Source organism: Danio aesculapii, chromosome 3, assembly GCF_903798145.1.
Source record: "Danio aesculapii chromosome 3, fDanAes4.1, whole genome shotgun sequence".
NCBI lineage: Eukaryota > Metazoa > Chordata > Actinopteri > Cypriniformes > Danionidae > Danio > Danio aesculapii.
The window spans coordinates 38,844,395-38,857,702 of record NC_079437.1 but is presented as its reverse complement, the minus strand read 5'-3'; the positions used below and the strand labels follow the sequence as shown (position 1 = coordinate 38,857,702).

At 36.5% G+C, this 13,308-nt stretch overlaps 1 protein-coding gene and 1 long non-coding RNA gene across 3 annotated transcripts; one reads left to right on the top strand and one right to left on the bottom strand.

Moving 5' to 3' along the window:
• Positions 1–951: 951 nt before the first annotated feature.
• On the bottom strand, positions 952–6,524 carry grifin (galectin-related inter-fiber protein). Its single transcript, XM_056452797.1, has 4 exons — positions 6,394–6,524; positions 4,310–4,429; positions 1,228–1,390; positions 952–1,135 (listed from the first exon to the last, which is right to left on the bottom strand). Exons 1-4 carry the CDS (start codon positions 6,522–6,524, stop codon positions 971–973), a joined length of 579 nt encoding a protein of 192 aa, XP_056308772.1. The 3' UTR covers positions 952–970.
• Positions 6,525–11,880: 5,356 nt separating this feature from the next.
• LOC130219341 (uncharacterized) lies at positions 11,881–12,839 on the top strand. 2 transcript variants are annotated; one of them, XR_008836051.1, is made up of 3 exons: positions 11,881–11,935; positions 12,428–12,562; positions 12,762–12,839. It is a non-coding gene; the product is annotated as an uncharacterized LOC130219341 (long non-coding RNA). The 2 variants fall into 2 exon arrangements; XR_008836052.1 differs by lacking the exon at positions 12,762–12,839 and adding an exon at positions 12,653–12,734.
• The last annotated feature ends 469 nt before the right edge of the window (positions 12,840–13,308 follow it).

Genomic DNA, 13,308 nt, shown 5'->3' with positions numbered 1-13,308 from the left:
TAAAAGTAATAAAAATAATGAAATAAAATCTCTAATAAAGTTGGGATGGCAGTGTGTGCAGTTCATGTTGTAGAACAAAACACCAAAATAACAATAATTTATGTTAACAATATACTTTTACTCACAAATTAAACAAATTATAATAATAATAAAAAAATATGTAAATACCCAAAAGAAAATCTTGAAGCAACCAACAGAAAATTAGTCTTCCAGTTTTTGACCTCACAACTTTCATTTATTCGTTCATTAATTTCCCTTCAGCTTAGTCACTTATTTATCAGGGGTCACCACAGTGGAATGAACCACCAACAATTATAGTATATGTTGTACGCACACACACTCATACACTACGGCCAATTTTGTTTACCCAATTCACCTATAGTTTACCCAATTCACCCAATTCACCTGTCTTTGGATTGTGGGAGAAACCGGAGCACGCGGAGGAAACCCACGCCAGCACGGGGAGAACATGCAAACTTCGCACAGAAATGCCAACTGACCCAGCCGGGACTCAAACCAGCAACCTTCTTGCAGTGAGGCGACAGTGCTAATCATTGAGCCACCGTGCCGCCTGACCCCACAACTTCAGCACTCTATTTGTATGGGCATATTAGTATTGATTCCCAGGAATAATTTTCCTCAGAATTGACTTCTTTGCATAATTTCGAATCGATTTTCAGAAAAAACTGGAGGTTAACTATTTATTTCTATTTAATTTTAAACATTCTGAGTCACCAAGCACATGAGAAACGTTGAATGAGAAACGAGTCTTTGATTGACCTCTCATTTATTCATATGAATATGGAGTTCAGCTATACGGCATGCCAATACAGATAATCACACCTTTACTGGCAGATCAACCCAAGAGGATCATTTTGACCAATGAAAGGTTTTCAACAGAAATGCAAGAACACATTGATGCACTGTCAACAAACATAAAGCAAGCTCCAACTGAATGCATCGCCCAGCCTCAGTAAAAATGTTTTTTAGTGATCTCCAGAGAGGAGATCTTGATGTCATTCACCACTTGCAGTTTAGTGATGGTCTTCAGGTCTTCCACACGGTGCTTATACTGCATCACTTTGGTTTCGTCGATGTAAACGTGGAAGTGGTCGTTGTCAGAGTAAATCTCAATCTGTCGAGAGACAAGTAGTCCATGCTTATTTAATCATCCTCACGTGCTCATACTATATTCATGATATTTTATCAATAAAATCTCTTGATCACCTGGAAAGGCTCCTCTACGCCGAGGGGGAAGTGGCTGCATCTCTCCTCCTGACCCCAACGGTTGGCCATGTAAGAGTTGCAGATGATATCGGACTCGGTGAAGCGCGGGTTGAAATGGAATGCTACTCTGTCATCGCGGTCACACAGGAAATTGATCTCGAACCTTGAGGACAGCAAAATACACACTGTAATGAACAAATCATTTTGGCCAATAGCAAGACAGCAAGATTGAAGGGCTATCGTTGCGCTAAGATGAGCCACTTGCATTTGAGCGTTTTTCCATCACTCACGTATGAGTGCATTTTAACAAGGAGAAATGGGAGAAGATCACGCTCGAAAACAGATCATGTTTTAGCTCGTGTCTGTCTCTGTGCAGGAATAATAACTCAACCACTCATCTGGAATCAGAAATCGGTTGTGTTTGTGGGTCTTGAGTGAAATGGCGTGTAAATAGTGAAGCATTGTTTGTCTGCTCTGATTGACTCATTATTATTGTTATGAATTGTATTTTTTTTCTCCCTGAGAGATGTGAAATTGTTTACATTGTAGAATTTCTTTACAAACAAACTTGAATGAGTCACTGATTGATATGAGATGACTATTAGTAGACTGTCTGCTTAATATCTGCTGATACTGCTCCTTCAACAGACATTTAGCTGACTATAAGAAACTTTGCAAGTACATGTCAACTTACAGTACACTTTTACTAACCCCAACCTAACCGTCTACTTTTAATCTATTGAGAATTAGTTGGCATGTAGATGCAATGTAACTTAAATTCAACAATCGGACCATCAAAATAAAGTGTGACCCAAATTTTTAATTGAGTGAGTCTGACAAAATCAAGCAAACACATGCGTAATTCTGTTAAGATAATGATCTTAAAGGGATAGTTTACTCAAAAATGCAAATGTGTGATTATTATCTGAATCTTTAGCCATTCAATTTGTAGGCGAATTTCTTCAAATAAATGCTGAAGAGGATTTTCAACTGAACTGGTTTGTGGTGATTCATGAAATCCACACCATTGGTTGCTGTCACTTTAAAGGGCACCCATTTTACCACTTTTAAAAGATTTAAGATGCATCTTTTGTGTCTCCAGAATGAGTCTGTAAAGTTTCAGCTCAAAACACCTATCAGATTATTTATTATACCTTTTAGAATGTTGGATTTTTTCGCTTTAAACACTATATAGCTGTTTTGGTGGCCTGTGCCTTTAATGCTGGTTCTTTCCGCACACCGTTCCCACGTACCAGAGTGTGCCATGATGATGACTGATGATCACAACTAGCCGAACAGATCTTTTAACCCCAGCATTACTATGGAGACATGTTAATACTCTGTCAATTAATTCGGTGAATGGAGAAGCCGCACTCCTACGTCACGTTGCGGTCGGCCTCAAAATGGGAGGGATTTGGATCCTATTTTAATGTCAGGAAATTTTAATTAAGAGACTTATTGTGTTTCTATCACCCCATTATGATTTTGGAAACACTATAGCTACACACAGTTCTGTCCAAACAGCTTACAAAAGCTGATTTTCATCATAGGTGCCCCTTAAGAGTAAAAAAAAGCAGATAATAGCAACACAGATAAAATCTTTGTACCTCATGAGAGTTTGTCAAAATCTGTGGCAGGAAACTGAACATTATTTCTAACATTAAAGAGATAGTTTAGCCAAAACTGACAATTCTGTCAACATTTACTCAACCTTCGCCTGTCACAAACCTGTTTGAGTTAAGTTATTTAGAAACGTGCAAGACACCTGTAACCATTGATTTCTATAGTACAGTGATCCCTCGCTATAACGTGGTTCACTTTTTGAAGCCTCACAGTTTCGCAGATTTTTTTTTGTGTTCTTTGACATGCTTTTTTCTACAGCACATTGTGTTCTGCGTCCTGATTAGCGCATTGTGTTCTGCATCCTGACTGGCTGTAGACCATAGTCAATCAATGTCCTCCATGCCCTGTCTCATGTACAGTACAGAATGTGTTCAGCTTGCCAAATTTACACAAATCTTTGATCGCCAGCAGTGTGACTCTGAAGTGCTGTACTGTACGTTTGCAAGTTTTCTCCACACATTGTCGATGAAACATTCTGCGCAGTTAAAGGCACCTGTGGTAGCACCCAAAAGGCAGGGGAAGATGCTATCCATTGCACAAAAGTTGAACTTCTGGACATGCTAAAGGTAGGTCGAAGTTACGCTGTTGTAGGGCGCCATTACGGAATAAATAAATGAAGATCAAATGGTTTTGGTTTTTGGTTTCATTCTATAATACTGGACTTATTTTTCTACGAAGGTTTGAACTTTAAGAGTGTTTTAACAAAAGAGAAAAGTGTAAAAATGTTGATGTTTGTCTGAGAAAAGTGTGTAGTGAGGGGTTTTACAGCCTTAAAGCATCTATAATAATTGTAAAAAAATGAAGCTGGCTACTTCACGGATTTCACCTATGGCGGGATATTTTTAGAATGTAACTCCAACGAATAACGGGGGACCACTGTATTTGTTTTTCTTACTATAGAAGTCAATCATTACAAATTTTCAAAATATCTTCTTTTGTGTTCAACAGAAAAGGGAAAATAATAATGGCATAGAATCACTTAAGGGTGACTAAATAGTGAGCAAATTTAGTAAACTACCCCTTTAATACTGACACATGCATGGTAGCAAGTATTTTCAATTTTTAAACAATAGATGTGTCTTACCATAGAAAAATTACATGTAATAATGTTAAAAATGATGATCAGTTTCTTACCACAGATCTTGATAAATTGTCATTTGGCCGATTGTTCAGGCCGATGATTTCATTTCATAAGACCTTAATGTATCATTAACAGCTGTAATTAATTGGGAGCATAAATTAATTTTGTGTTACCTGTATATGGTTTTTTTCACTCCAAAAACAACGTGTACTTGTGTTTTCTGAATCACCAAGGTCTACAATTTTCTTTCTTAGTTATGTTGCATTGAAACAAAAAATATTGTAGTTTTGTAGCTATAAATTTCCTTTTTAATATTCCATTAGCAAATCTTATTTATTTATTTATTTGTATATTTATTTTTATGAGGTGAGAACTCACTTGCTGGCCTCGGGTGGGGTTTCTCCTTTCAGGATGACACTCCATCCTGGACATAGGCCATCAGGACAGGAAGCCTCAAACTGATTAAATAGACATAAAATACAAACATCTTCACATTCACTTTCAAAGTCGATCAATCCATTTCAAAGGCAGATATAGCTAGCAAAAAATAATCATAATATTAAATAAAAAAAATATTATATATGTATATATATTTATTTATTATGGATATAAATTTAGCAAAAAAGTAGCTCATTTGAAAAAAACAAAAGATGAACATTCAACTAAACATTATATAATATTGTATATTTCAATTAGCCTACCGACCATTTTATTCACTCACTGAGCATGTCAGGATTTTGAATTGCTGACTCATTCAGATATTTAGCATGCCTAAATGTTTTAAGGGCATCGGTAATCCATCATCAGTTTTTGATCCTTCACACTGTGTGATCATCACTCATTTGGAAGATTTGCCCTAAATTTTAAGAATTGCTCTGTGATTATAAAAGCCTATCAGCTAATAAAAATCTGGGCTAAAATGCGCATTGTGAACTAAATTAGAAACCATTTCTTCATAACTTCAAGCTTTAAGCTAACTTTAACCAAAGCTTCGAAAATGTTCATTAGCTAAGACCAGGTCACACTACAAATTTTAATCATTTTGAAGATAAGATAACTTCAACACACAATATTGTATAAATTATACAATATAAATACACTGCACTGGTATTTACCACTTTAAATCTTTTCTTTAATGTAGGATCAATTCTGGCTGTCAATACTTTTAAAGAATAGCTGTTTTAACAGTTTAATAGGTTGTAAAAACCATATATTTATTATAATCATTGTTATTAAATGGCTATCAACAGGCTTTTTGTTGGAATGCATTATACAATAGGCTATTGAAAACTGATTAGCGATTTACAAACAATTATGCGGAAATAAGCAAAACAAATTAGTGCTTTAAAATATTTTGGGTATTTTGTATATTTTATAAAAATGAACAATTAATTAAATATTTATAAATAAGCATTTATAATGCAAACGGCTGACAGTGTTGCCAGACTGGACGGTTTTGAATTTAATTGTGCGGGTAAAAAATGGCATTGGCGGGTTGACAAAATTTGGCCAATTTTGAAACGTAACTTTTATATGCAACTTATTAATTCACAAACATAGAAACATCTAACCTAATTATGTTCATAAAGATTTATAAGCCAAATAGGACAAATTTATGCCCCATTTTGAATGTAAAGTTCTCAAACATTAGTGTGCGGGTGAGAGGGGGCAGTGTTTTAATGAGACCTGGTTATATTGTGGTTCTGTGACTGCTGGTGTTGGTTGCTGTATGGTTGAAAACGATGACAGTTAAAGTAACTAGATTAATTTAAATAAATAAAAATTAAATAAAATATTAATCTAATATTTTGTGCATTTTTCTGTGCATTTCGGCGGGTTTTAGACAGCTTTTGGGCTGGAAAAAGTCAGCTATATCTTGCAGCACTGGTGTCTGAGTCTGTTGGTAGAATTAAAAACAAAGCAAATGCTAACAATGTCCAAAATGATTTAAAATCAGCATTGATCTGACACTAATGAAAAGCATTTACAGGAAACCTGAGGTGCTTAGGAGCTGCAATCGTCCTGTTATAACAGGCTTCTCTTTCTGGAATCTCATCTCCGAATTCATCAGGGATTAATAGACCTTTGGTTTACTGCATGGCCGTTGCCATTTAAGAAAGAAATGAAGACGTGGAGCCTGAAGCTATAATCTAACATGCAGCTGTTTTTCTTATCTATAACTTACAGGAATTGTGTGTAACCATTACTAATGAATGAAATCCGCTTTGTTGTTGTTGTTGTTGTTCTTGCAGTGCAAGGCAAAAAATGCATTGCCCAATAAGATCAAATATCTTTCTATTTTCTTTTTCAAATACAGACCATCTGACATCTGAATATCCTGCTTTTCTGTTGTTATGCTCATGGATGCAGTTTTCGCATAGGTAATAAAGGCAGGGATATTTGCCAAAATCAGCCAGGCGTAGAGAATTGAAAATAAAAAACACGAGAAAATTGGGCTCCACTGAGCAAGAGGTGAGCCGTCGCTTGTATCCGCAGTATCAGTGCAGCTCCATTGGTCAGTCTCTGCTTTATCTGAGACTTTGATGTGCTGCTCTGCTGTTCCACAGGCTCTGTTATCTGGATTATGAGCCATTTTCATAAAGGGTTGGTGCCACATGGTGAGGACCGCTTGGGTAACCCAAGGGAATTGCAAAACTCGTCACGCTTCCCATTCTCATCAGCGCTCAAGATACGCATGAGATTTCATGCAGCATATATGCACACTCTGAGCGGCGACCAATCTGTGAAGTTTCTGCTGTAAAAATATGTGTTTGGAGCTGCACCAAAAGTCTCTAGCTGTTTAAAGGCGTCTCAACGACAAGCAAGCTGAATCAGGTAGTGATGTAGTACTCTTTAGATCAAAACTGAAGCTTTTTTAATGTCTTCATTACTCTGAGTGTGGCAGCATGGAAAATAATTAAAGCATCATTAGCTTGCAGAGTGAGCTATGCAGAAGAGTAAAATCCTGCTGCCATCTTATAAGCGTAAAAGGTGTGCATTTTAAATCAAATATTTATCATCTACCCCTTCCTCTGCCTTAAATTATTCAAACTAAAGATCATGCCACACCACAAAGTGGCTTAATTGCATCAGCACCTTTCCGCTAAGTGCTCAAGCACATTTGAGAATCAGTAAATCTTGAAATACTTGCCTCCCACTTGACACAGTAATCAAACTTGACCTGAGTTTGTTTGCAGGTAAGCAGGTTGCATTTGCCTTACCCGCAATGTCATCTCGTCTTCAGCGTTGTGTATTGATCAGCTTCCAGCTGGATGTGTTTTGGCGATGAGGGGTCATTTAAAAGAGAGGGGGAAACCACGTGAGGTGAGCTTAGCAGGATCTGCACTGCAAAATGGGCTTTTGTCTCGTGCATGAAAACAAAAACAAATGCAGTGTGAAAAACACAATGCATATGCAATACAATAGATTTGTCCTAAGCCACATGGGAGGGATATGACAGACACCCAGAAATGATATTAGATTGAAATCACCGGCAGAACATTTCAGGTATTTCAGCAGTTGCAAAAACATGATTGCTCATATAATGGATTTCGTATATGGAAGTAATGATGTAGTTAATGATCCATCGCTCATTAGGAAACACAAAACATCACAATTGAAATGAATCATGGGATTTGTTTTTCAGCCAGTGGAGTGTATACGTTATCTGGGGGAAGATAATGTGATTTTGATGACCGTGTTTCAGCCGTCCAGGACTCCTGTAGGTGCTGGCGCAGAGGAATTGTTGACATCAGCAATGAGCAAGAGGTGCCATGTGACATTTTTCAAGCTTTTTTTTTTTCTTTTTCTAAAGCGGGGAATGATTGGCTGCTGATCCTGGGGATTAAACAACTATCCATGTGGGTGTCTGTTTGGGCTTTATAGCCTATCAAATCTGCCAGCCCTCAGGAATTTCCTGTCTGCGTTTAGTCACAATGCCTTGCTAAAGCTCATCACGGCAGAGTGTGTCCCTGCTTACAGCTGCAAAATACTCTGCATTTTTATACGGACTGGGCCTTAACAATACTAGAAGTTCATGAATAAAAAATAAATAAATCTTGTGTGCAATTGCACTGTTATACCAAGCATAAAAAATCGGACAGCTTTTCCAAGCAGACTCTTATTACTTTGGCCTTCAGAGACAGAATGTCCAAAATTACCCACTTTACTCTCTGCCAGTCATTCTATACAGTTTTTATTGTTTAGTATATGAGTGTATGTGTTTACACAAATGGCCCTTGGCCCCTCTGCAGTTTCTCATCAGTTGTCCAGGCGCTTACATGACTGGGGGCTCCACCCTAAACAACCCCTTCCACCCCTGAGACAGGCAAGAAGGACACAGCGGCATTCTGATCACAGTGCGCTGTCATCTCCATGCATGCCAGGGGCTCCGTCCTGCTAGATTACATCTCATATGAGGCTGTGAGGTGCCTCTCGGGTACCACAAGCCTAGTCGCACAGTGACAACAAATGGTTTGCAACTGGGTGGGGGTCTTAACAGAATGCTAATATAAACTATCAACTACAGCACAGAAAGCGAGCATTGTGATGCATTGCGTTGTTTTTAATGCTGTCTCTGTAGTGATATCAAACACTCTCTGGTGCTTTCTGCTTATGTGAATCAAAAAAGAAGGGATGTGATTCATGTGAGAAAAGAGTCATGTTTATACAGAAAGAACAACTGAAAGATAGATATCCAGATGCACAGGTAGGCAGGCGGGTGCATAGCATCTGTGAGAATTTAATCTGGATCCGCCTCCATTGCATATATCCAAGAGAACTAATAGTGTGTGTAAGGGATTAAAGGTGATTAAAAGGATTTACTTTTTTGAGAAACTTGTACTCTCGTAATCTTGTTAGTCTTTTATTGTCTTTTTGGCGATGGTCCGAAATGAAACCAAAGGCAGTTTCCTGTGTGATGCTGTTGTCATGACAACCAGTCAGCATATGACATTTTGCTGTAATCGAGTGGCACGCTTCACCGCAGTGAGCATTCGGGAGAGGATGTCAGTTTCCAGAGGAAAAAAGTTGACCAAGATAATTTTAGTTTTCTAAGATAATTGGAAAGAAAGTTATGGCTTTCATTTTGCTCCAGTCCAGCAAAACTGTTGTGTGAAGTGGAAATGTCAAATTTGAAGCAAAAGTTTAGGCAGCTGATGGAATACAGACAGTGCCACTTCTTGCATTAGACTGGTCTGCATTTTGCACCATGCAACATTTGACCTAAATCTGGTTGTTTTGTTCATAAACATTTCTGACACTTAAATTAAGTTAATTTGTCATTTTGCCTTTTATGCACATTTTATTAATGTATTTTTTATTGGATAAGGCATTCCTTTTTTATACAGTTGAAGTCAGAATTATTAGCCGCCCTAAATTATTAGCCCCCCTGCACATTTCTAAACATAATAGTTTTAATAACTCATCTCTAATAACTGATTTATTTTATCTTTGCCATGATGACAGTAAATAATATTTGACTAGATATTTTTCAAGACACTTCTATACAGCTTAAAGTGACATTTAAAGGCTTAACTAAGTTAATTAGGTTAACTAGGCAGGTTAGGGTAATTAGGCAAGTTATTGTATAACGATGGTTTGTTCTGTAGACTATCAGAAAAAAAACTGCCTATAGGGGCTAATAATTTTGACCTTAAAATGGTTTTAAAAAAATTAAAAACTTTTATTCTAGCTGAAATAAAACAAATAAGACTTTCTCCAGAAGAAAACATATTATCAGACATACTGTGAAAATTTCCTTGCTCTGATATACATAATTTGGAAAATATTTAAAAAAGAAAAGAAAAATTTAAAGGGGGACCAATAATTCTGACCTCAACTCTATATAACCTGCCCACCCAGCACGAGACGTCATTTCGACGTCGTTTTTTGGGCTAAATCAAGTCGGCCCGTCATAGACTTAATTTAGCCGAAATATCGACGTCGAAAATTGGTCTGTATTTGGTCCGTCGGATTTGGTCCAAACATAGACCAAATATCGACGTGGTCTTTGTTTTGCCCGTCGGATTTGGTCCAAAAATAGACCAAATATCGACGTGATTGTGTTGCCCGTCGGATTTGGTCTAAACATAAACCAAATATCGACGTGGTCTTTGTTTTGCCCGTCGGATTTGGTCAAAACATAGACCAAATATCGACGTGGTTGTTTTGCCCGGCGGATTTGGTCCAACATAGACCAAATATCGACGTGGTCTTTGTTTAGCCCGTCGGATTTGGTCCAAAAATAGACCAAATATCGACGTGGTTGTTTTGCCCGGCGGATTTGGTCCAACATAGACCAAATATCGACGTGGTCTTTGTTTTGCCAGTCGGATTTGGTCCAAACATAGACCAAATATCGACGTGGTTGTTTTGCCCGTCGGATTTGGTCCATATTTAGCCCAGTACTTGAACAAATGGTCATGAAGAATTACAAGTTCCTCACAAAATGTTTTACATCTATTGCTTTCTTTCCAGTCCAATATAGAATGCTAAATATATAGATAGCGATTTAGTGCCATTACATTTAAATTATGCCAAACAAATTACTATGTTACTGTTGTTAACTCCTTCAGTATTTTCCCTGCTGCTTCATGCACTGATGTAAATATTTTTCAGGTAGCCTAATTCGATTTGTTAATATAGCAAAAGATTCCTACAAATATTGTAACAAATAATGTAAATTAAGATTTCAAGTCCATCAACGTAAAAACAGATTAAATAAAATAGGGTAGAAAAAAAAACGAAATGGTAATACACTTTATAATGCCTTTTTGTTTTATGTTTCAATCTTGTTAGTAAGAAATCATAAATTAATATTTATTATTTATAAGAAATGAAAAAATCATACTTTAATAATAATAATAATAATATGATGATGATGATGATGATGATAATAATAATAATAATAATAATAATAATAATAATAATTATTATTATTATTATTATTATTATTACTATTATTAAGTAGGTTTTTTTAAAGTCTACTTTTTTAATTTAACACATGTAAACCACAGCAGAAATGTCACATACAGTACAGGTAATAAATAACCCACTATAAGTTAAAAGAATTAACATATGCTTTTTGTTTTCGCAAGCTTTGGAGATGTAACATAAAGTCCCTTTTTTTAATAATAGGTCACCTATAGCTTTGCCATGAGGCGGTGTTCAAAATGACATCAATGTTTTTAAAGTGCACTGCGAAGGGAACACAATTGTAAACATGAAGATCGCTAAAACTGAATTGTAAAAATAGTTTGAAAGCAAATTACACCTAGAGATGATCTTTAATGCTTTTTTTATTTTCAATAATTCCAACTTTGAATGTTAGAATGTTCTAAATGAATAGAACATATGGGGGATAAGTGGCAATAGCACACAGCCAGGAACTCTTCTGCGCGAGTCAGCGGACTTGCGCGTGCTAATCATTTGAAATAAATAACGGACACAAAGCAACGGGCGGAACGGTAATCTGAAGGTAAGTACTTTATATTCGACGTTTTACATGTTTCATTAGTCGTTTTACTTATAATTTATGTTAAATGGAACTTTAGATGTGTAACGTTTTACATTTTTATTATTTTTAATGAACACTTAATCACTTTATACGTTTTTATGTCGCCCTGTATAGTGACGAGGTCATTGACAGCAGCTAATGAAGGTAAATAATAGCTGTTTTGGTTATTTATTTGGCGATTTCAACAAAATTACTTCATTTTATGTCTTCATTGCTTTTTAACCTGTGTAAAAATATAAGAATATCTGTAAAATCTGAATTAGCATAAAAAGATGCTCCTGCCCCGGCTATCGTTAAAGGCTAACGTTATGAGAAACGCTTCGCAAATAGCATTAACGGTACTTCGAGCTAACATTTTTTAACTTGTAATAATGCTAACAAAGTGAATCGCTGTCGGTTAACGGTTTTGTTGCTCTGTTTCTACATTTAGTGTTGAACTCCTCGCCAGAGACGCTCCACAGCCTTGAATGGGGAAGCTTTGCCATTTCGTAAGTTGTCCACCCGACATGTTGCTAGTCAAGCTAATTATTTGTGGTTTCGTTCTGTTCCTGATTTCCTTTGTTCACAAACCATGCTTGTCTGTTTTTTTTTCTGATTGTTGTGCTAGGTTCTGGTGTACGTTTTTTTTTTATTTTCCTGTTTATTAAAATTCATTTTGTCTACATCCTTCCCTTTCGATTCACGTTACTGCAGTTTACTCATAAAAGATAAAAAATGTTTGTAAACGCATTCATTAAAAAATTATATCATTAAGCTTTTTATAACTTCACAAGGAAATGAACTCCAAACAAGATAATTGTATTTCTCACAAAATACCATGTAACTTAATATTCTGAGTGAGGAGTCAAAATTGTGGCTATTTTATGGTACAAATACTGTGGATTAAACATATAATTTACATTGGAATTGTACTTTGTAATAGTAGATACCAGGTGAGATGTCATGCTGAGTTATTTTTTTTTATAACTTTTTAATGGCAGTTTCGCTGGAATCTTCAATTGAAAACATCAAGATCATTAACCTGTGTCAGCCTGGACAGACTTCTGTTTCAGTTCTGACTGCACCACACTAATCTCTCTGCTTATGTGGATCACTGACTACTATGTTCTCTGAAGGTATTCATTCATTCATTCATTCATTTTCTTTTCGGCTTAGTCCCTTTATTAATCTGGGGTCACCACAGCGGAATGAACCTTTTTATGCAGCGGATGCCCTTCCAGCCTCAACCCATCTCTGGGAAACATCCACACACACTCATTCACTACACACAATTTTAGCCTACCCAATTCACCTGTACCGCATGTCTTTGGACAGTGGGGGAACCCGGAGCACCTGGAGGAAACCCATGTAAACACAGGGAGAACATGCACAGAGACGCCAACTGACCCAGCCAGGGCTCGAACCAGCGACATTCTTGCTGTGAGGTGACAGCACTACCTACTGCGCCACTGCGTCGCAGACTCTGAAGGTATTACTGTAGTAAAACAACAGCACCCATGACTGAAGTTTTTGTTAGTGACCAGTATATTTGAAGTCTGAGAAAGTTTGTTTTTAGGAGTTGGAAATCTTTTTTCTTCTCTGTCTCAAACACACCAAACTTGTGCTTACAGTACAGTGTATTTACAATCTTTTAGCCATTTTTTTATGGCTGTATTAAATACATTTTTATAAAAAAAATCTAAAATAATTGTCACAAAACAATGCACATTTGAATTTTAATGAGAATGAAAATTACTCAACAGGGCTCATCACTTAAGATTTTTTTCTAATGGCATGGTGTGGCCAGCGGAAAAGATTTTTACTTGTCCTGCCAACTTTTTCTCTGGCCCACCAAAAAAATATAAAAGATAATTTTAAGCCA